Source organism: Mya arenaria, chromosome 2 (genome assembly GCF_026914265.1).
Source record: "Mya arenaria isolate MELC-2E11 chromosome 2, ASM2691426v1".
Classification (NCBI taxonomy): domain Eukaryota; kingdom Metazoa; phylum Mollusca; class Bivalvia; order Myida; family Myidae; genus Mya; species Mya arenaria.
Genome location: NC_069123.1, coordinates 288655 through 314349, shown reverse-complemented (window position 1 = coordinate 314349; position 25695 = coordinate 288655). Strand labels below are relative to the sequence as shown.

General features: G+C 33.2%; 1 protein-coding gene across 4 annotated transcripts in view; it reads right to left on the bottom strand.

Moving 5' to 3' along the window:
* Nucleotides 1-25695, bottom strand: part of LOC128207130 (helicase with zinc finger domain 2-like) — a 103174-nt gene that overhangs the window by 18655 nt on the left and 58824 nt on the right. For 3 of the 4 annotated variants that reach the window (XM_052909900.1, XM_052909910.1, XM_052909917.1), the window contains 9 exons: nt 25272-25357; nt 24311-24571; nt 23683-23897; nt 22892-23068; nt 22444-22656; nt 21734-21955; nt 20935-21088; nt 20129-20296; nt 15506-19563 (listed from right to left, as the gene is read on the bottom strand). The exons of the other annotated variant lie outside the window; for it this stretch is intronic. In XM_052909900.1, the coding sequence (XP_052765860.1) occupies nt 19451-19563; nt 20129-20296; nt 20935-21088; nt 21734-21955; nt 22444-22656; nt 22892-23068; nt 23683-23897; nt 24311-24571; nt 25272-25357 (1609 nt within the window). In that variant the 3' untranslated portion in view covers nt 15506-19450. Of the gene's footprint in view, nt 1-15505; nt 19564-20128; nt 20297-20934; nt 21089-21733; nt 21956-22443; nt 22657-22891; nt 23069-23682; nt 23898-24310; nt 24572-25271; nt 25358-25695 lie in introns of those variants that run through there. 4 annotated transcript variants of the gene reach the window in all.

Sequence of the window (25695 nt, the reverse complement as noted above, 5' to 3'; positions counted from 1 at the left end):
GAGCGGCATTCTATTTTGAAGGGGAATTTCACGTCGTCTAAAATAAACATGAACCTTCTTGGAAATTCTTTATAGATCCTCTTGAAAGTAGGCACGAACTTTGGGTCCAAACTAGATAAAACAATGTCTTCAATTTAAAGCTCTGTTTGCTTTTTATTCAATGGAATGAAAATGACAAATTCAATCGATTCAACCGCTTGCTGGGCTGCATTTTGGAAATAGCTATATTGAGCAGTTGTTTTTTCTACAGCGTTAGTTCTCGACTTTCCTTTTGTTTTCTGGACCCATGCGTATAGAGGCGTCCTGCAAATCTCTGTTTTGCCCATGCCTTGCTCTCCAGTTAAAAGTAAACACTTATTTTCGTCTGGTTTTTGAAGCTCCTTTATTGATTGTTGAAGATCTGAAGCCGACGCATGCTGTCCGTTTCGTATAAAGAGAGGATCAACAAACGTTTCTTGAATTGATTCTTCCAGAAATGAAAAAAAAATCATGTCTCTTGAATCGAGTTGGTTTCTCGCGCGGTCAATGAGATACATCTGAAAATCTAAAATTTAAAATAAATCTTTTGAAAAAAATGAATCGACTTTAACGCGGTGATGATATGAAATGGATTTCGTCCAATTGATAATATTCATGTCTAATAATACATTGAAAACTACAGACTGAACAACGCATTTTATAAACAGTTAAACAGATCGTTTCGCTTGGTGTATTTATTCATGAACTATTAAATAGGTAGACTAAATGCATTGTTCAGTTTGAATAATATCATATTACCCGTGTTCTCGATAGGCAATGAGTCGAAGGCATCTACATTCTCCGTAATGAATGCGTCTTTCAAATGTTGACCTTGAACAAAAATAGTATGTGCATTATTCAAATTATAGGCTGTTCGTTTAAGTTATACTACATGTCATTATAGGTTTACTTATAATAAAAGCTTTTAAGTTTATATGTTGAACTCTGTATATAATGATGTTAATGGATTTTAACATGGGGCTTTTTTGCCTATATGGTTTTATGAATAATTGTGTTTCTCAAGAAAACCTGGTCTTAAACTTACTTATATCGTCCAAGCAATCCAGAAAATCTTTTTCATACAAGCAGACTTCCAAATCAAGCAGTTGACAATTGTATTTAGTTCTAAGCGCGGTCCTCATTGGAATGAACAGCTCTGTAATTTTTCCTGACAGGCATTCTAGCAGTAGCGATCCAAGACTCTCCAATGTATGGCACTTGAACGTCAAAAGCATACACTTCTTTTTCGCTTGTTGTAACTCTTTGCCCTCTGGTAATATTAAGAAAGGTAACTAAATGCAAACTTACCAATAGAGTGCAATGAAAACATAAAAAAAACATACTCATTCATTTCTTGTGGACAATTCTTGTAAGCATACAGGTTTGTTATTATTGTCCTAAGTTGACCAAACAATAAAAGGTTAAGATTTTTCAGCTAATTCAGTTGATTTTTTTCGCACTGTTATACCAAAACTCAAATAAAACTTGTTCGAAAAGATATTAAAATTATTCACAAAAAGAGCAGACTATGTGCAACTTTGGCCAGTCAATATTAAATTAGATCAAATTTGAATTAATAAATTAAAACGCACATTTGAACAATAAAGAATGTTTACATTGTGTATTCTTTAAACCATATACATTAGGTTATACATAATGAGCACGCCGTATAACGTATGTATTTGAGCTATGTTTGCAACAAACTTCCATTAAAGCAAGTGAAATAAAGACACATCAGAGCTTACGCTAACACACGCATGTTTTTCTTTTTTCAAGCCACAAGTCGAATATTCTTAAAGTTAGAGTTATGGGCCTTGCATTAAAAGTGGATATTATTATTCAGATATAAATAAAGATTTAACATACTGATAAGTTCTTACCAGCACGTAACGTATGTCAGCCGCTGCAGACGCCACGTCTGTATTGTCTACCTGTCCCGAGGCGCATGCTTGTAAAGAATCTTCTACATCTTTAGTCACTTGTTCGGCACAATGTTGAGGAACGTTTTCAAGATTCATATTCAGGTTCACTGGAAATAAACGATCATCATCATCATCATCATAATCATCATCATCATCATATTTTATAATATTGTTATTTGTTTATTGGATATAAGAGTTGCTGTAGCCATCATCATCTACACCAACAGCTGAGGCAGCTGTGGCAGCTGTACACTCGTCTTTAATATAATTGACATATTAGACATGAACTAGTAAAGTACCTTTGCATTCATTTCCATTCAACGTTGAGTTCTGCGAAGCACGGATGATTCGATCAATTTCTTTCCTCCACTTTTCAATATCTTAAAGCATATAATGTAAAATTTTGATATAAATGGTAAGGATTTTTGTAATCATTTACTCTTCTGTTTATTTGCCATACTTTATCTGTATATCCAATTTACCAATGCATGAATAATTGTAGTTGAAAAAGATTTATACAATTCCTACCACATATTCTCCTGTCGTGTTGTTCATGTCCCTGAAAACATAAACACAACCAAACAATAATTAGACTGCAGACTTTTTTGTTTTTATATCAATAGCTATTTATCAAATGTTTCAGGAGAAGGTGCGTTTCAGTAGCGGAAACATCGTTTTGCACAGGGTGCATGGAATTTATGTATATAAATATATTTCATAATTAATTCAACTAAAGAAGTTTTCCTACCTTTTCTAGTTTGTAAATACGTTTCAATATCGGAGAGTTTTCCTGTTCTGTCAAAATGTTCTGTACTTTTTGGACATCGTCTTTTAATTTTCTGAAGTCATCAGACAACGTCTCAACATCATTAAGTTTCAGTTTAAGTTCATTTAGATCTGTAGTTACTGCTTTCTTAGCGTCATTTATTGCGTCGCATAATTCTTCATTCACAATATGAATTTCACCTTTCATCAGCTGTAATATAAACCCTGATTATACAATATGAAATTATATAACTTCCTGAATAACTATTTAGGCTTAATGTGTCACTAACTTTCTAATGCAATGCAGTTTAATTTCTTTTTAATTCGGATAATGTGGCAATGAAGTAGAAACTTGTTTCCAAGTGGCATGTACTCCTTTTTTTACCATAGAATCGTTTACTGTGTGTTTTTATGTATTACAATTCATGCCCTCGCTCTGTACCCGTTATCATAGTAATTTGTCAATTCCTCTGAAGTTTGTGAAATATTTAACTGCTTAAGTCACGTACTGTACTTTGAGGGAAAACAAATAAGTTTACTGCTGATACCTGTGTGATTGCGGTAACTCCTTGTTTCGCCTCTGGAGAAATATTAATGTCCTTTTCTTGCAACAGCTTTTTCATTGTTCCTAAATATCTTTTCATGTCGTTGGTACTTACTTCATAGTTGAATTGGTGAAATATTTCATTTCGGGAATGCCTAATCTGAAAAATAAAACAAACAAACTTTAACACAAAGCAAATCATATATTGAGTATTTTATAGTAGATGGTTCTATGGTAAATTGGCAAAACAATAAACGATGAAGACATTGCTTTACATACCTTATCTAAAAGATGCTGGGTCGAAACTTGGATCTTAGCTCTAATGTACTTGTTGTTTAAGCAAATGTTTACTAAAGCTGTCAATTCAAGGTCACCAGAATCAGGATTATTGCAGAAACAAGATGCAACAGCAAATGGATCACAACTCCATCTAGAAACGTCAATTCTTTCCCAGGAAGGTGATTTATGAACGTGTTCTTCAGTGATACACTCGTACATCTGACCACACGCATTGCTTTGTAGACATGTTACTCTTTGACCTCCTTTCCGTGCTGAGCAAAGACAGCGCTTCTTTTCTCTATGCGGACAGTTTCCTAGATGGTTGATAGATAATGTATCTATCGTGCATTTTGTACAAGTGTACTCCTTAATTTGGCATGTAGACTGAACTCTAGCTTTCAAGTAAGAGTGGAATTCCGTCACATTCGTCTTGACGAATGGATAAAGTCCATCTCTTAGTGATCGAAGGCCGAGAGCTGAACCTACCCAGTTACGGACAGTTTCTTTTTTCAATGGATGGGTTTCCATGACTTCGTCAGAATATTATGTCTCTTCCATCACGCATCCTAGGAAAAACGTAATCGTTTTATACTTTGATAATGTTACCAGAAGAAAATAGTATTTTGATATCCCTAAACTTAACTAGCCTGTCAGAGACCTGTGTCGAACTTTTGATTTATTGTTTATATTACATACAGTCCTACGCATATGTACCTGATTTCCACTTTTCCCCAAAATTTCCAATGCGGTGGCCAGTGATGGGCATTTAATTATAATAACATGCCTTGTCATGAGCTGCTGAAAGTATCATCCTGGAATGTTTTATGATCCTATCAAGTTTCAAGATTACAGTCTTACGCTAGGGGTGAATAAAATGAACATTGCTAGAAATAACGAAGACTGAGATTTTCATTTTGGTTTAAAGGGATATTTTTATCTCAACACATTATAACATTTTTGTAACAAAGGTTACAATAATTTTGATTGAATATAAGTGAATGGTTTATATCACTTATGACTCATAATGAGAGTATACACAGTCCAGAGTTTTTTCCCTCCAAACTTATCATTTTGATTAAGGTTACCCATGGTCAGTGTTTATTAACACCTCTGTGATAATGATCTTAAGCAAGCCACAGAGGTATAAATACTGACTGCCCAGCTGGTATTAAACACATGTTTCTGAGAAGCGAGCTGTATATTGTATTTTCACTTGTTTTTGTCGTTCAGAACATTTCAGAACAGATTTAGTATACTTTAAATATTTAAGTAGAAAAATTAATTTTATTGCATTTCTTTAAAATAATAAGACAATTAAAATTTACATACAACATTGAACACTTCAAGGTACATGTAATGATCATTTCAAGGCCAGAGTAGGGGTATTTTTCAATATTCTTTTTTTTAGTTCATTTATCTATTTGTACTTTCTTTGAGACTTATATGCTATAAACATGGATTACTAAAATTTCAAATACATTAAATTATCATGAAAAGCTCTCACACTCTTATTTCAGCTGATACTTTGGAAGTTAACACATTCTTGATTCTTATTATTTTAAGAATGAAAACAAATCGTGAATATGTGCAGTTTAAATGTTTTCTGACAGGATAACATTTTTATTTATCTTAAATTACTGCAACATAACAGTGAATAAGAGTTGTAATAAATATTGATATTGATATCTTACGTGAATAAAATTAGCTTCATCATTGTGTCTAATGTTCACAAACTAATGGCAATGGCATTTATTAAAAAAAGTAAATGTTATCAATTACCATATAAATGTGTCAAAAATACCACAGGTGCAAATTTGCATACTTGGCATAAAAAAACGCAACATATCGTAATGATTAGATGACATAACTGTTTCAAAATGTACTTCATACGGACATACAATACTACGCATTTCAAAATGAAGGTCAAAATCATTTGAATGTGAAAATGCAAATATGATATCAATATTGACAGCGCTGTTTTGATGAAATATTCGTTTTGTTTGAAGTCATAACATAAATACAATCACAATATAGCTAATAAATATATTTCATCTCTTTTCCCATATTAAAAGTCAAGTCAGCCATACAGTGTCTCCACTTAAGCGCATCCAGTGCTTAACAACCTACATATTAAATGTTTTTATGAGTCTCATGTAAGCCCATTCAGCCGGAAGTATGACCTTTTAAATCCATTTTGTGTTTTTCCAACCTAATGTGTTAATATTCTAGTACCAAACAACCCAACAAACATCTTTCCCCAGAACAAAGCAGAATTTAGAAAGCAAAAACGTGTTTCTATAAGTCCACTCAATTCCTCAAACCCCATTAGGACACAATTTCAAATTGTGTATTGTAGACAAAAAAGGTTTTTTTTCTTATTATCACATAAAAGGCATCATCACTCAAACCGTTCAGCACCATTAGTGCTTTGATTATACATGCACTTCATTCTTGGCTAACATACTGAAATTGGTCAGTACAAGAAACATCTGGGAATACACACAGTAAATAGCCTTGCAGGATGACATGCTAAGTGGTGATTTATTGACTGGTTCAATTTCATGGACTGATAAGCCCTTTTCTCAAAATGAGGAGTTTGGGATGCAATTTCCCTGGACTGTACACATAAGTATGTACAATTATGCTGAAATAAGGTTTTATTTCAAAGACCTTAAAGAATTGTCTGAAAATAAGTGTCTAGGTCCACGTAGTAGGGGTTTGACAATAATGGAAGATATATAGATGGATAGATAAATACGATTGTCGTATGATTCCTTCAAAAATAAGAAATTACTGTTTAGCCCTCGCTTTTAATTAACAACTACAACAAGTTGGTCAAGTAGTAATACTTTGTGCAATTGAACTGTCTGAGAACAGTTCATTCAGTGCTCAATGAATTTCAGAAAACTGCATTGTGAATTTTCAAGACGTAATGATCAATGCAAACTTTAATATGTCTTAAAAAAATCCATTACTCATTTACTCATAAATAAATAAATAAATGATTAAAACATTTCCTTATCAATATTTTTTTTCATTTAGTGAATTCAATAAAAGTGTCATACTGGCAATATAATATTTAATATTTCTTCACAAAAATGATTGTTTGTCATCAGCATGCGTTATTGTTACCTTGTTTATGAACCCTTTTAAGAGAACTTGAATCATGAGAGGGGTTTCAAGGTACCACTTTTGAATAACATCAAACAAGTTCATTGATTATGGTTTCACAAACTTATGATTCATTGCTCCAGCCAGGATTTGAAAAGGGCAGGGTGCTAGGTCAGCAAGGGCACTTCTGATGCACGCTGAATGATCCTTATTGGCACTTGCATGGGCCAATGTTCAATTCTTATTGTGAAAGTGCTGTAACTAGTTTCAATACTAATAGATTGTGATGAATACCTACGCTGTTATAATTCCTTTAGTGTCAAAATAATGTTTAATTTTTATGTTTAACTTATTTCTGAAAATTTACATAAATGGCACAGCAGTGCGTAGTAAAAAGACACTAAGGTGCTGAACAAGAGCTGTCACAGAGACAGCGCGCTCGACTATTCCGCCGCTTTTTAGTGAAAGGATTGAAAAGTTTTGGTGAAACATGCATGGATCACTGTTAGATTAGATTTCAATGCAATACATGATGTGCTGAGATATTACATAAATTTGGTAACATACAAAATTTTAACCAGAATTTTTAAGTTTAATAATAAAGGGCCATTATTTGCAAAATACAGTTATCTAACTTGGTTATTCAATTAGGTTGGGTGGTTGAATACCATCGTATAACGTCTCACAGGTTCGGATCATGATGGTGAACAAGTGTGCAAAGTTTGAAAGGCATATGTCAATGGACTTTGAAAATATCTGAGGTAGTACGCAAACTTTAACGTAAATTTTAAGTAGAAAAAGTTTGTCAATATGCTTGATAGAGTTACCTCCTCCTGTGTACAGGTTGGGAGCATAATGGTGAACAAGTGTGCAAAGTTTCAAAGCCATTTGTCAATGGACTTTGAAAATATTTTAAGTGGTACAAAAACACTTACAAAAACTTTAACATAAGTGGTTACGCCAACGCCAACGCCGACGCTCAGGCCCCAATATCTCGAAACTTCTTCTCTTATTACAGGATTAAGCTAAACCCACTATTTTGTCTTTCAATATTGTGCGTTTTATATACTCCTTTAAATGTTTTAATACTTAAGATAGGAATAATCGTTACGATTATCACAATAAACCATTTTTCATTTTATAAAAAAAAAGTATGTATTTTGGCTATTTGAAATAAGCATCTTAAGCCTGTTAAGCCTAAGAAGTTTCGAGAAATTGGGGCCGGGTGACTAGGATAGCTCTCCTTATTCTTCGAATAGTCGAGCTAAAAAGGGCAACCGGGTGTCCCACCCTGCTATTTAGGCTTAGCTGGAGCACTGACCCACTTATCTGAGCAACATGTTTCACAGTTTGTAACATCTCAAAATATGCATCTTCCCTTTCAACATTCTTCCATGATTGTAAATTGTAAGAGTAACATTGACCTTTGAGCAAAATATGTGATTCTTGAGGATGACAAGTTTTCGAGCCATGTTATTTAAACCGCCCCGCCCATTCCATGCATAAGAAACATACTGGAAAGAAAAAAAGGACGGGCGGTACAGGCGGTGTAATGTTTTACCTTCACGTGAGCATAAACTTCATTTCTTTCTGTTTTGTTCCCATAGTTACCATACAATGGAAATATAAATAAATTATTATTTGTATATAACATTATACAAATTAACTAATAATTAAAACATATGACAATTCCATACTTCATTAACGCCCAAAACGTTGAAATATTTATGCATAAACGCATCTACTCCATAGTTAAGAAGTTAAAAGTATTACAAACAATTAAAAACCACAAAACAATACAGACTAAATCAAACATTACCTTATTAATTAAAACAATTTCATTCAGTACGTTAAAATAATAAAGCATTAAATCTTCTTCTTTCTAGTTAAGAAATGTATTTATAAAATAAATAATATATTATGAGGAACTGCATCTAAAGAAATTAGCTTGACCCTTCAGAAATAAACTTCACAGCCCCAGATAAAATCAAAGAGGGCCAATGGCTAGGCTTTCAGCTAAAGTTAATTTACAAAAGTTATCTTCCTTTTACGTATTACAAAATCCTCACTACATCTTAAAACTAACGAAATTTCGAAATGAAAATTATAGGTAACCTGTTTTTAATGTATCCTCAGCGATTATTATGATAATGCTCTAACTCTATACTTAATAAATACTCATAATACATATCATAGATAGAATATAACTCATCCAAAGGTATACATATTACCTAATGATAATATTACCTTTCATCTACACGAACAATGAACACAGTTTGGATATAACACTGCATTATGCACCAATCAATTGTAACCACACACCTCCCCCCCCCCCCGGTCCGGGGAATAGCGGGAACTTTGACTTTTGGTCCAGCCAACCCCGGCTAAAATCCCCGCCCTGCAGGGACGAACAGATGGTAAAATCCCCGCCAAATGCCCCCTGCATCCCAGGGACCCTTGTTAAGGCCCATTCCCCGATATATTTAAAGCAAAGACAAAACCACCGCATTCACTGCGGGGCCACCTGAAAGGTAAAACACGGCCCATTTCCCCGGCTATCCCCCCGGACCTGGGGGAGGGGGCGTGGTTACAGTTGACTGGTGCATTAAAAGAGCATATTTTAAAACAAATTACTTTAAAAGAAAATTAATGGACATTCACCGATATCGTTTTCGTCAGAATTGCGTTTATCCACAATTTTACATGTGAAAATCAAACACCAATTATACATTGCTTTATGTGGAATATATAAATATGCCCTTCAGTTTTACATACTGTCAAATTCTAGATGTACATGTATTATCATCCGAATTTGTCCATTTTTTTTAAATGTAATAGTTTAGAAGTTTAAAAGAGAACTATGCTACTTACCTCCATGCATAACTCAATGCAAATAGAAGTACACTACTTTATAAACTTTTTGTCATGGTGAAGAAGCCAGTCCGTCGTATAGGCGTACGAGTAAACAACTCCTTTCACATGTAATTTGATTACCTGTTTTGTACCATTATCTTAACTTTTTGGCTGTTATCCAAGTAGGACTAGGTACGAACTTGCCAACTTGACAAAAGTTATTCTGATACCCGCTATCAAATTATCATTGTAATTATACATGTTATAGCCACATGACCATCGATCAAAAACGACATGATCTCAGCATAGTGCTAGCCACTATGCTGAGATCATGTCGTTTTTGATCGATGGTCATGTGGCTATAACAAATGCCGATTGCATTACACTTAATGCATTATAAAGGAGGAACTTGAGATAAAGAAGCCCATTGAGCTCCGCGCCTAGCCTTCGTATAAAACGATTTAGATAACAGACTGATATGTAGTACGCTTTAAAGATAGTATATATTTCATAATGTCAACTAAGACTTTAATTATATGCCTTTCGGTGGTTTATAAAGAGTTGTCAGTATAATAAACTTAAAATTTAAGCTGCTATCAAATCACAAAATAAAGACAGCGTGCACAGGGCTTTTTTTCCGAAAAAGACTTTACGCTCGCATACAAATTGGCGTGCTATTCCGACAAAAAATACGATTAACATTTAAGGAATGAATTGCGGGGTTGATGTCATTATCAGGGTATGAACGCAACGTATAAATTCACAAAAGGTTGCTCGTTCTGGTCAAAGTAAGCTTCGGAGTCCACACACTTTGACCAGCCCAATTGCGTTCATATCCCCGATAATTACATCAAACCCGCGATTCATTACTTATATTTACACCAATAGTTCATTATTTCATTCAAGAATTGTTAAAACAATTCTTCATTTCATTTAAGAATCCCTTTTACACATTCAGTAAATGGAACGACCCGACTGCAACCGGAAACATTTTATCAAATGACGTCACAATAACGCGGGAAAAGATCATTCACTTGAAATCCCATTTGAACGTAAAATTAAAACACTTATGACAACAATACATTTAACATATCATACATAAATACTTTCTATAATGTTGATTTATATTTAACGGGACATGCTGAGACAATACAAACAATAACAAGATGAACATTTTTTTCATGTATATTGTTATGCGATGAATTGCGATCCGAACATATCCGAAGATGTTGCGTTCATCGGATGATAACCGCAATTGCCGAAGGACAGTTCATTTACGGAATGGAAGTTGAGGTGTAAATACTGTCATTTTATATCCTTTTTATGACGATTAATAGAAATAGTGTTCGTTTCAGTGTAAGACCTCGTGAAATATAGCTTTTGGTGCTCACTCGGTAAAATATATCGCAGTCTTACACTAATACAGTTTTCCTCTAAAATGTGATACGTGAGGCATGTAGTGTTCATTTGTTGTGTTTATTGTAAAAGTACTGAACAAAAATCCAAATCTGATCGTCTAGAATTTGCATAACTTGCCAGATATCAATGTTGATAACATTCAAATCTAGATCTTCATGAGTAGTGCCATCGTTCCGGTTTTGGCGATTCCCTCACATATTTGTAGATTTAAATTCACAAAAGGTTGCTCGTTACAATTTTGATCATTATTTGCTATACGTGTTCCACTAGTCCCGATTTTTTGCAAAAAATAGTTTGTCGTGCAAATAAACGATGTGTAGTGCTTGTGCATTGCAATTTAGAATTAACCGAATTGTAAAGAAAAATAAATAGAAAATTAGCCATTAAATTTATTAATATCATTGCCTGTCTTTTTGAAATATGAACGTCCACACTCCTTGGGGAATTTTAAGGCTCACTTGATCCTTGGTAAAATACTACCGTTTTGAAAACGACCGTCGTTATTTTAAGTCTGTAATGTGCACATTTCAATTATGATTCAACATTTTCTGTATCAGTCATTTACGCATTGATGAGCTTGATGAAATCTAAACGCTTAAAGCATTGAAAGGCTTGGAACGTTTTGTGAAGTAGGCATGTCATTGTAAATTAATATAAACATCGAAAGAAAGTATTTACATGCTCATGAATTCCTTCGCAAATATTTTGAGATTTGTATGCTGATACTTAATTTCATTAAAACCATGGAGTATCAGTCATTAGAACTATTCATTAAATATGTGGAAAACCCAATTAATAACATAAGTATTTCTTAATACTCAAATGCACATGAAACATCTAGGACATTGGTTTCATAAACATTGCACTGCCACGGATAAAGCATTTAAGCATTTTAGGAAACTCTACTCAACTATTAAAACATGACTGAGTCGTATCTAATTAACTACCAGGGTATGCTCTATCCCACAAAATGCATTGGATATGTTAATAAAGTTTATGTTTAAGGTCTCTTTCTGCAATGACAGGATCCTCGCACAAAATTCTTTTTAATCGAATCACCCACATACTATTCATTCCCTCCATGCGTCGATGTATCTTAGTATCTTAATAATACCCTGAACCTATGTAACTCGTTTACAAATGGAACGTATTCATATCAGTGGTTTATAGATAATTAAATATGCATATCCATCATGCTGAAGACTCTGGGCTGAAAAACAGAGACAAACTTAAAAATCTTCACACACTTTCCGTTTCATTCGGCATTACATGACTATACTCATAAAACGTAGCAGGGCTAAAGTACGTCAACACCTTGAGCGCTTTGATTTTAAATGTAAAGTGTGTAATGTGCATTTGGTAATGGTTAAAGGTTGTTAAATAAATCGTTTAATGCAACTGCGTTGCATACCCATTTATTTTGTGTAAGAACTTGTACCTACTAAAAATCTTAATAAAAAACTGTCAAGTTAGAGCCGGCTTTAAAGCTGTTTTAAATTAGAAACTATGCTTATTAATACATTATAATCTCCATAAAACTGATTCTGGGATAAAATGAAATATTATGATTACATTTAAAACACTTTGGTTTGATATATTACGCCAAATTAGAAATTTATTGCATCTTCGATACGATCCATGCTTTTCCGTGCGTTACGGAGTTATCCAGGTCAATTTTCGGTTAATAAACCTGTCAGATTGTGATGAACAAGATTCTATTTTAGGCTTGAGCTTTAGTAAGTGGACGGACGGGTGTGTCGGCAGGTTGGATGTGTGGACGGGCAGGTGTGAGAGCGAGCGAGGGAGTGGCATGCTATCATTCATATGGTCTTTTTTGAATATCACATAGCATGAATCATCGCTCAAGGCGTTCAGCACTATCAGTGCTTTGATTACCAATAGTATCTAGATCCCCGGCCGCGGCAAAAATGTTAATACAGATACATACATGTATGTATTTTGATTCAGTACGCAAACTTGCTGCTTATTCGCACAATTTTTAATCGCCACCTACATTTCATGAATATTCACTACAACGCTACTTTAGCAAGCTACTCACGCGGAATGCAGCTCCGTAGCTATTGGAGCAGATTGGTAATGATTTTTTAAAACGTTTTGTCGATATACCGATTTTAACGTAGAATTTTTAAGTATTTCAATAACATTTCAGAGTCCTATCAGAGCGGTGTTAAGAAGAGTTAATCAATTTGAGTGAAAGCTCTACCTAAATTTAGGTGTATGTGTTTAGCATGAGTATATGACTCAACTAAGTGTGTGTATACGTGAAATTGCAAAGTTGCATGGCACAAAAACATAGCTTATAAATAAAGTATGAGAACAATATATAACATACGTGTGATTAATATGCATATTTTTGCAAATGCCGTTTACATGTATATATGAAGTTTACTTGTCTATATCGGAGAAAATGTATGGTTAAGTAGTTATACACTTTTCAGAAGTAGAATATGTATAAGAATATATCTCTCTCAAAAGCGGTCAACTGTTTTAAAATAGAAATTGGCAATGTATGTGTATAAAGCGTATGAATGACGAAAAACTGTTCATATGTAATATGAATAGAAAACCTCCTCTTTTCGTTATTAATATATACTGTCTTGCGACTTCTGACTTATTTGTATCACAATGTACTAATTATAATGTGTATTTCCATGGCCGACATATTGTCTTATGTATAGTGAAATAAACTGTTTGAAAGTTTTTGAAATATCAGAAATACAAAAGGGCCTACAAAATGCCTGTTGTCGGAAGGCAACATTTTGCTTCGAATGAAAAGTTTAAACAGAGATAATTTCAATATGTCTTCACTGTTTCAAATGAAACATAACGCTGCTGACGGAGCCCCGCCTTCGGTCTTTTACCAGAGTTTGATTGAGAGTTTAGTTTCCTAAAACACTTCGACAAACCTTTTCACAAAACGGCCGTCTGGCGGAGCGCTGTCAAAACATTATTTTGGAAACAGGTTTGTCGACGTGTTTGATGAAACTAATGACTTTATCAATCTCCGGTAATAAAACGAAGGCGGTACTCTTTAAGTGGCATAGACTGCCCTTTGTTTCACTTAAAATGGTGTTAAGAAAAGTTAACATTGTTTTAAGTCTTCATTCGAAGCAAAATCTTGCCTTCCGATGTAGCACATATGGCATATAGTGAAAATAGAAAATTGCGTGACTTAAAACTATGTTTATAGTAAGTGTACCATTCTTTTACCTATATTAGCTATTTTTCATTCAGTTTTTGATCTTTTTTTCTTTTCGACGGCTAGTGCACTTACATGGGCACTAGCCTTGATTTTTTTTATGTTTCAACACCTTCCTTTTATGTTGAGCGAGGAAGTTTTATGCAGTTTTTGTGTGATGCAGAATCAAAATAATCGTGCGTTAATAAGTGTTATTAAGACACGAGCTGTAAGACATGTTAATATTTATAACAAAATACAATGTGTTACAAAATAAGAACGTACCGCGTATTTTGTTATGCAACATTACACTTGCATACTATCCTAGCAATTCATATATGGGTTCATTAAATTAGTTCTCTTTATAAAATATAAGAACTCTTGATGCAGCACGAACGCCTTGCAATACAGCAAATAAAAAAAAGCAAACATGATCAGTCTGATACTATTTTACCACGAAAATCACTAAATACGTTTGAAAACAGCGGTACACATGAAGTCTAACCTAGCTACAATAATGAGTGATCAGGGATACGTTTTTTTTTATTATTTTGACATTTCTTATGTACGAGTCTGCCATTGTTAAAAAAATCGTCAAAAGACTCGTTCACGGCCATTTAGGTGGACTATAGTCTAACCCTAATCCTATGTCTTGCCATTTGGGATGTGTATACAGATCTGAGTTTATTGAAGTTACTACTGAAAATCCTTTATTGTATACGGGTCAATATCAATCTTTGAATTCCGAAGTAGTATTTGATACATTTTTATAATTCGATAGTATTCAAAGGACAAAGGTAAACAATACAAGTCTAGAAGAGAACAGATTTATTCACGCATACAAATTTTATTTAACTACAACAGTGAATAGCACAGACACGCACAACAAGCAATCAAGAGTAGGTGAAAATAGGATTAAAATACTACATTTAATTAGTTTTTTATTAATAAAAAGTATGCTGTAATGATACGAGTCATACTCGTACATGTTTGTTTCAAATAGGAGCAAAATAACATCTGGTTAATTCCATTAATTATTTCAGATGCTAACAAAAATCACGATTAATTAATAATTTACTTTTTTTTTACTAACTCAATTGCACAGTCATTAATTGATAAAAAGGTTTGTTGTAAAGATATGAGATATATGCTTGAAATATGAGTAAAATTGCATCTGGTTAATTCAAGTCATTAATTTATATACATACAATTAATGATATACATTTTTGAAATCTTTGTTATCCATAAATTATTTGAATACAAAATACACATTTTATTTATGAACATAAAAAATATCAAATTACACAAGTCATAAATATGCAGGTCATAAACATACCATCACGATATTTCTCTGATTTTATCATTTCTCCCCCCCCCCCCCCCAAGAATTAAAAAAAAATCTTTATCTACATGTATATGGCCGAAAAGAATCATTTAAAAAATCAACTACTACATATTTTCTGAGAATCAAACCATATTCTTACCAAACAGATCTTGGTATTGGTTGAGCAGAGATGAATAATCAATATTAGAATTAAGAGTTAGATAACATGAAGTAAATTCTTAATGATTAAGAATGGGCAGAGTGAGCGTGTATTCAAAAAATATTTAAGTCATCATTTCAAAGAATTATCTTAACATCTTGCATATATAAATCATGTTCAAAAAATAAAAAAAATGCTTTGTAACAAAGTTTGAAGTTTTAAGACTACCACTATGTTCAAAATGTAGGGCTTAGATTAAAATAAAGGTGATCCAAAATAATAATTCACAGAAATCGAAAATAAATTTTTTAAACATTGCTGAAAAATTGTCTGAAGGTGAAATTTTCCTGACATAAATAAGCCAAGACCTATATTGAAGTACAGAAACTAAATATCACAAAACAAATTTATGGAATATCCTGATATTATGAAATTTGCCATTTTAGCCACAATCATTATGCCACACTCCAGGACAGACTTTGGTAATCATTACCATAATGATTAGGATTTAAATTACAGACGACAATATTTAAACAGCAAACTACTTGAAAAAAATATAAATGGATTTAAATAACATTATTGTCAAACTAGTGAAAATTATTCTCAGTAATTAATTAACATAATGAGTTACATTTAATATTTGTCTTTGGACTGTTTAGTCTTTAAGAAGTAAACATTTAATCATCGATACCAGGGAATATAACATGTATATTCATCATGGCCATTAATCAAGTTAGCAAGTAAATGTACAATATTAAAAAAAAAATGAAAAGAATAAAATTTTATGAAAGATCATGACATTAAGCTATTAAGACGTTACTCTTATACCAATAAATTTATTTTTAAGTTTATTCCAATTATACAAAACACATTAAGAGTGAAAACTGGGAGTAGGATTAAAGGTGAAAAAGACATGTAATAATATAAAAATTATATACAAAGTTTATGTATATTTTATTTATCTAGAATAAGCAAACATGTAAATTTTATTTGGCTGTGATGTTATTTTTAATTTTAATAATGACAGCTTATTTGTTATCATGATTACAAAAAGCTGTATTTTATAATCAGTAGAATCCATTTCACATGTTCAGGCAATATCCGGAATATATTGTCAGGTAACATCCTAAATACATATTCAGGTTACATCCTAATTAAATGAACATGTATGTATTAAAATCCTTACATAACACAATTTTATACAAACATACTAAATATACTTAATATAAAGCTATAATGTATCAATTTAACATATATAACAATACAGGTATACTAGGCTGTACTCACAAACAGTATATATAAACAATACATACTGGCGTTGGCATGACGATGAAATATAATCAAATAATCCTTTTCATGGACTTTTATGATTTTTATGGTGTTTGATAATAACACCATGTATCTTAAAACTGGTGAAATGAATGTACAAAAAATGATCCATATTTTAAATTTATTCTTCGTCTTTCAATATGTTAAGTTAATTTTGAAATTTATAAGGATATGCTTGTTGAAATAAATGTTAATGACACTATCAATATTTAGTATGAAAATTCCCTTTCTATTATTTCGGATTAGAAGATAGATTTTGAATACTGGTTATGAAATTAGTCTGATTATTCAACACTTATACAAAATGTACATAGTCCTTCATACAGACATACATACTTGTATATACATAACGAAGGTTCAAAGCAGAAAGATTTACATGCATCTTTATTTAACATTATATAAAACCTTTCCACTGCCAGCCTTCATTTAATACAAAAAAAATCAAACCCACAAAATACATATTACAGTCCGCCATGCCCAAGTTCATATGTTTGTCACAAACACAAATCATATATGTCCAAAGCAGCAAATTAAGATAATTTTAAGATAACATTATCACATAAGTACTGCAGACTTGCATTTGTTTCTCTATTAACAAGCATACTATTAGTTCCCATTCACAGTTTTTTGGGGCAGACTATGCAAAAAATCATAATTCTAGCTTACTATTCAAATACACTAAAATGAGATTTAAAGTTTATTCCACCTACAGTTCATCGCCATAACAAGTAACTCCTACTTTTTAACATGGGTAGTTACAAAATTGATGTATTCAGCCAACAGTTTGTGAGTACAGCCCAGGGTCAACACCAACCCCACTATTCTTCATAAGTTGTTACATAGTAATAAACATAATTATTTACATGAATAATATAAAAGCATACAAATCAAGGGATGATAAAGCAAAAACCTTCTATTTGCTTCTGTATTGAATGTCACTTACAAACTTTTCGCTTTAATCCCCTCAAAATAGGCAACAAACTAAATGACAGATTTCCCATCCATCATTTTCATCAACATTCAATTATTTCATCATTATCAATATTTGCAAATCATTAAAAAGCAACAACACCAAATGTTAACTAAGTCACAAAAACATATTTCAATATACATGTAATAAGGAGGCCATTTTCATATCAGACATATTCTACTTCATAATCACCAACCATTCATAGTCTTTAAATACACATTATAATGTAACCTTCGATCCTGACAACTCTTTCAATCATGCAGGTATTTACCATGGCAATAATAGCAATCAAATATAGCGATTATGTACAATATAATGAATGTACATACAAATGTAAAAACTGACTTCCAATCAAGATGCATATCATACAATACTGATCTGTATTGACAATAAACAGTGAAAGTATATTAAAATTAAAATTTTCTATGAAATACATACAACTAAAATTCAAGGCAATACAAATTTAATTCTACGTTAGGTGGCATTGGACCAGTAGGTTTTCAGCCATTTGATCATTAAATAAGACATAAATAACAGCTTGAAACTGATCTCAAATAAACATATTAAGGATCTGACAACAATAAAAATTAGTCAAGGAAAATATAATTTACTTTGAAAGGTCATCATTAATATTCAACATAAAACACAAATCACATGCTTAGCACTTGTTGTGAACATGTATGTAAGAAACTATAAGATTTTAAGGCGCTTTTTTTTAAAATTGATGCAAAAGAAAGGATCAACTAGTACAGCTTAAATTAGAACATGCAACAAGTATACTGTTATTTGACAGTGACGTAATGGAATGGCGATGCTCATTAACTTGTCTTACTTGAGTAACTGACAAAGCCAAACATTCATGTATTATTTTTATCAGTCTAGATACATGTGGGTGAGACTCGTTATTATAATGTCACTGTTAGCACACGAACAAAAATATTCTGAATAATTCATTGCAGTTTGTATGACCAGCTAAAATCAAATTAGTACCGGTACACATATCTAGTCAGTTTGTATGAGCAGCTAAATCAAATTAGTACCGGTACACATATCTAGTCAGTTTGTATGAGCAGCTAAATCAAATTAGTACCGGTACACATATCTAGTCAGTTTGTATGAGCAGCTAAATCAAATTAGTATGGGTACACATATTTTATCAATGTTATTAATTATAAAATTGCAAATATACATCTTGTTTGGAATTCAGAAAACATTACATCTAAGTTACATTTAAATTTTAAACAAAGGTATAAATATAATAAAATTACATATGTTTTATAATAAATCCCTCACCAAATAAGCACAAATAAACATAACATAGAAATATATATTATATAGCCTCAAACGTCAACACCATTACAATTGTTATTTCCAGAAATAAATCCCTCACCAAATAAGATCAGACAAACTTTAAATAGCAATATATATTATATAGCCTCAAACGTATACACCATAACGATCATAATTTCCGGAAACATGCCAAAATGTATATTCAGTCCTATATGAGAAGATAACTCCGTTTTTGTTCTTATTTCATATCCCAGTTATGCCCCTTAATTACATGGACATAGCCTTGAGAAATTGACCAGCGGTAACCAGTCTGCTACTATGACTGTATTCTGTCAGGAGTCGATTCCACAACTTGTCACATCTTAGCAAATTCTCGTTGCCTGCAATTAAAGGAAACATTTATTTTAACAAACATGTAAGATAGAAAGAAAGATTGTTTGTTTTAGTGTCAGATCATTTTTGGTGTTCATGCCGTGAAATATATTGCTATATAACATTGATACAATTTTTCTTTTTATCATAAGCTTAAAATTGGAATTAAAGGTCATTTGAATTCAGTTCGGAAATGATGTCATTGAAATTATGTCTCTAAGTGTACCATGTTTAATTTGAATCATGGCTAAAGTAAAAGTTTTTGCATGCTGATGACTACAACACCAAGACCATGACAATACCTCAACGCTTTTTTTCAAATAAACACAAGTTAAACAAAAAGCACAAGTGAGAAACGCATACAATTCATATTTTCAGAAACTCACATGACGGTTATATTTGTTTACTTTTGGGACATGATCAATTGCAAGATAACAAATTTAGGCACCCCCCAAATTAATTGATTTTGTTTCATGACTATCTTTCTTTTTTCTTTGTACTCCAAAGACAACAGCTGTTTCTGTAAAATGAATATCTTTTCTCTTTTTAAAAAAAAAACAGAAGACATCCTACCAACAATGACAAGCCCTTTCCTAGCCCTGGACAATGTTGAAATGACCTGTCCATGGTCAGTAAGGACCCCAAGCTTCTCATTCAGCCATTTCTGTGTTGGGAACTGCTCTATGTTCATAGCAGGCAGGCTGTGTATGGTACTGAACAGCACATAGTCAAACTCCAGACCTGAAATCAGACAACACAGTCAAATATAAACATGTACACAGCACTCATGGGTGCCAACACTCATGTCCCTCTAATGCACCAGTCAATTTGTGACCATGCCCCCACCCCACCCCCAGGTCCGGGGGTATATCGGGGATAGCGGGGGAAATGGGACATGTTTTTACCTTCAAAGAGGCCCTGCAGTGCCGAGAACTGTGTTGGGTTTTTTTTTTAGCCGAAAATAGCGGGGAAAGGGGGGGGGGGCCGTGGTTACAATTGACTGACTGGTAGTGCAGCATAAGTTGATCAAATATAATAGCATAATTCAACAATAATTTAAATTATTTAAATAATCTATCATGTTCATACATGCCATTATTCTGTAGGCAAAAACTTACCTTTTTTTCATTAAATATCATAACAGTAAAACCGTCTACCATGTTTATTATCAAATCCTTATAATTATGTCACATGAGCTTATGCCTTCTGCCTACCATCTTGACAGTGACCTGCATTTTACAATCTTGTAACATAAGGCTTTGTCAGTGCATACCTTCTGTTTCATGCACGGTAAAGCACAGTATATTACACCCAGTCGGTAGTTACCTTGTGTTTCATACAGGATAAAGTATGGTATATTACACAGGGATGGTGCTTACCTTGTATTTCATGCAGGGTAAAGCACGGTATGTTACACCCGGTCACTGCTAACTTATCCTTCACCACCTTACACTGAGCGCGGCTTGGACAAACAATACCAACACTAGTCATGGCAACATTGTACGTCCTCACCAGGGAAACTGCCACCTGAACCTTAGAACCATAAAGTTGTTACTATCTAAGATTTGTCCGAGCTCATTTTGTCATGAAAATACAAACAAATATTTAGATACAGTGCACAAGCAAGAAACATACTTCATTTTCAAATAATCTTATAAGTTACATATTAGCCTTGAAACATGCCTAATGAAACAATCACTTACAACTTAATGTATGTCTCATATCAGTTATGTTTACTCAAAGTGCAATATACCTTGAAAAGTTTACCCATACATCCCATACAGTTACCTATCACTCATATATCCACCTTTTAACCCTGTTCACAGGCATAACATATGAACAGAAACATTTACACATATATCGAATTGATAATCATATTGCTATATGCTTATATAGATACATTGCTACATGTAGTCTTATTAATGAGAAATTCATAGGACACCAAATCACCCTAATATGAATATTCATAACTGTTATGTAGCCTGGTTCATTACTGAAAATTCTACAGGACTGCGCACCACACTGATATAAATATAACTGTAGAACTGATAGGAAGATTTACTAGGCACATGATGACAGGAGTGTATTTAATTTTTTCTTTTGATAAACAAATTAGGTAATTACCAAAGGCAGTCATAATATGATTAAGTGTCACATTATAAAGGGTTAGAGACATACCACAAAGTCAGCCTGTTCCAAGTTAACACATTTTTGTTCCGCAGGGGCACCGACAACATTCATTGGTAGGTTTTGCTCCTGTCCATCTAGTTGACAGAATGCCACAGGCTTATTACGACCCCCTGGCCAGTTTAGCACGGACGGTTGACGCTGGGCGATTGACCCACACAGGAGGCGATTGTCGTAACAGAAGCGGGACGGGAAGTCTACGATACCTTCATGCTGTAACGGAAATCTCAATCATAAGATGACATCTTAACAGAGTCTCGCCGGATCCTTATATGAATAAAAGGTGTATATGTACATTCAACATAAGAATAACAAATTTATCTTGGTAAACTTGCATAATAATATGACAAAGTTAATGATTTTGAAGAATTGTTTTAATAAATATTTTTGCATAGCAAGAGTTAAAATATTTGACATTTAAAATCGGAATCTTATGGAATGGCCAACAATATCCCACTTGGTGTGTTTTGTTTGTGGTCACAAAGCCCCACAAGTGGGTTTTCAGCGGGCACTCCGGTTTCCCCCACAACATAAGACCACACTCTCGCGCAACATTGTGCCAATGAGAGTGACTTTGTATAAGTTATCATTACTTTTTTCACTTCTTTTTTCACAATCGTTGTAAAATATAAACTGTTTAAACTAATATACCACTTGAAATTGGGTTGTGGGCAAAAATAATTTACTAACAAACTACCCACCACTCTGTACTGTATGTTTAGGTACACAGCCGTTGACAGGTAAGATCTCATTATGGACTGGCCCAGTCCCAATTGTCTAGCCACGTCGTTCACAACAGTGGGACCGGCCTGGTTTATATCGCCTATCAGAGTGACCTGCTTTACGTCCCCGTAAATCGAGAGGGGGACCAGTACTTCTGGTTCTGTACCAGTGTTTGTGTCATCGACAATTATCTGAAAAAGAAAATGATGCTCACATGATGGTTTATTATTAACTTCTGACCCACATTTCACAAACAATCTTAATACCTTAAAACACAATAAAACTGTTCAATTTGTTTTGGTTTGGTATAGTTGGGATGAACCTAACTTTCATGAGCAGCCATGGAAGATGCTAAAAATCTTTTATATAATATACAACGTAAAAAAAAAACTTAAGCAATTTGATCTTTTGTCTGAAATCACTTACCTGTTGTACATTAGCTACGGACGAGATTTTCAGCTGAGCGGAAGTTGTGCATGTACACAGTATAATCTCAGCCTCGGCCAGTACTGCAGACTCTGCACGGGAAACAAGCTGTATATAATCCTCGAATTGGTCGTCTGCAATGTCGTCTGGGTACAGTGAGAACAGACCTTCATACTCCTGAAAGTTAAAAAAAAACAAACTTACAATAGTAATGTGAAATCGTCATAATTCTAGTGATTGCTTAAATCACTGCAGTAAATGTACAAAAATGATGACATTTGCCAAAATTAAGAACATTTGAATTATTTTCCAAGAATAAAATAAATTAAGACTTCTTAAAGCACAGATTGAATGTTTTGAAAAAAAAAATTATTCTTCGTCTTGGAACCAGCCATTTTTTTGGCGAAAAATCCATGGAAACCAGTTATAAGACTGCGCACAAAAAAAGATCACAGATTATTATATTCTAGTTTAAAAATTGATGTTTTATGCATTTTTTTTAAACTGTTAGTAACGGTTTAAGCCATAAAAAAAAATATTTTCGAATGGAAATATTAAAATCTACGATCTGATTTTTTGTCAGCAATCTTATGTAATAGATTTGCAGATATTTACGCAAAAACTTGCTCTTTCCAAGACAAAAAAAAAAGTTGTAAAAATGGCATTTCTGTGAGAGTGCAGCTTTAAAGAAACCAAACTTGTTTCTGTCAAATTACTTTCAACAAATTATTTGCTCAAAATGCAGCTCAAGCAAGCGAAAAGTTTCAGCACAAAGTAACATTCTCACTTACTTTAAGGCTTTTGCAGTAGGGAGAATTACTTCCCCTAATGAGTTCATACAGAGACAGGGAAGAGTAGTGGTTCTTGATTTGACTGATTTCCTGGTCAGCAAATGTACTTGTAGATCGGGATACAACCCTTGGGGGGGGATGGAGGACCCTCTCCACATCGGGGCTGTAAACCCGCACAACACGCGGAGAGCTGCTGTTCAGAGACATGAAGTAACCTGTAATCAAGGTAAGTCCAAATGAATGGTACTTTTTTTATTAATAAAGTAATATTGAAAGTTGTTTTTTTTAAGTCTTTTATTAACACTTCTGCTTCCAGTAAATATGCCAATGATCTTACTTTGCAAAAGTAAACAGTAAAGAGACTTTCTCAAGTGTGTTCAGGTAAGAAGAATATTTTATATGTTTGTGTTTGAAGGTGGATAAAAAACTAATGAACAATAGTAAGTTGTAGTCTAAAGTTAAAAAAAAAAAGATTAATTGTTCATAAATATTTTGAAAAGGTTGCAGCATAGGCATTAGTTTTCTGATTAGTGTTATCTACGCAATTAACAGTTGAACGATTTTAAGCTTAAAATTACAAAATTCTGTTCATATGACTATTTCGTTGTTTTTGCAGTTTTAAACTCACCATTAACCAAATCAACCCCAGCCTCGGTAGGGGCACACACCAGCACTTGAAGCCTGCCCCCGGCCTGGAGAGCCTGATTTCTTTGGGCAAACATGTAGCCCAGTTTGGCGGCCATCATGGATTTCCCGGAGCCCACGCATCCCTGAATCACACACAGGGGCTGGGCGAGAGCGTGCTTAAGGGCTTCTTCCTGCTGCTGATTTGGAACATGAAGGATTTGTCTCGATGACTGCATTAGCTGGTCTACATCAGCGTATTGAGCTGAAATTAAAACATTTGATTATGTATTGAAATAAAACATAGATATTCATTGAAGCTAGAGCTATCATCACTAGTAAATTTTGAATGGAAAAAAATGCACAAAAACTGCGACAGAAGCATGTGTTATAAGCAATGTAATACATTAGCAAGAAAGATTCAATGCTTTGTACACAAAGATGTCAATTTCAAGTAAATTTTTGACAATTTTCTTTTTTACTTGAAATTGTAACATTTAGTGTCATGCCCCTTTAAGGGTATTGCTTGATTGCTCATATGTAAAATAAATGACTGGAATAAAATTATTTGAAAAAATATTGCAGTTTGTAACTTTATTCTTTATTTCAAATGAAAAAAGGTAGTGAAATGACCAATTTTGTTTCAAGGCCAAAAAAGCTTGTTTGTAATATTTTTGGTAGGAGATTTACATATTCTGATATGATAAAGATACAAAAATAACATGGGATCACCAGGCTTCCAAAATTCACTTAAATTGTTTATCAGATTAATCTTAAAACCGAAGCAAAATATAAATTTACCAAGGTTTGTCAATACTAATTTAAATGTGGTCTCAAATATTTCAAACCTCAAACAAAAGGCCAAAAACCAAAAAAAAGTTGAGAACAAAGACCTTGTGAAATAAAATCATTTTATAATACCGGAAGTAGAAAAACCAGACAACAATTATTCACTCTGAACATACTGGCCACACTTGGAGTCTGCCTTAGGGCAACATCGGTAGCTAGTTGTGAAGCATTTTCAAGATTCTTTAGTCCATACATCACCATCCTGTTCAGAAAAGAAATTTGATTAGAAATACATTAGTTAAGTTTTTGCTCGACTTCACTTTCATTCCAATTAAAGCACCATTTCCACTAAATGCAAGTCTTAAGATAGAAACATAATTACTGCTTCAATTCTTATATGCACATGAATGATGAACAACGCTTTTATTTCCCAGTGCTCTGACAGTAAAATCTACCAATAATACCATTTAATAAAACTTACTTATACAATTTTGGCTATTATGATTACAGCATAATAAATGTATGTTTAAAGCATTATCAATATGCATCAGACAGCTCATAAATGCCTGTCACAATCACAAAAGTAATGGAAATATTGAT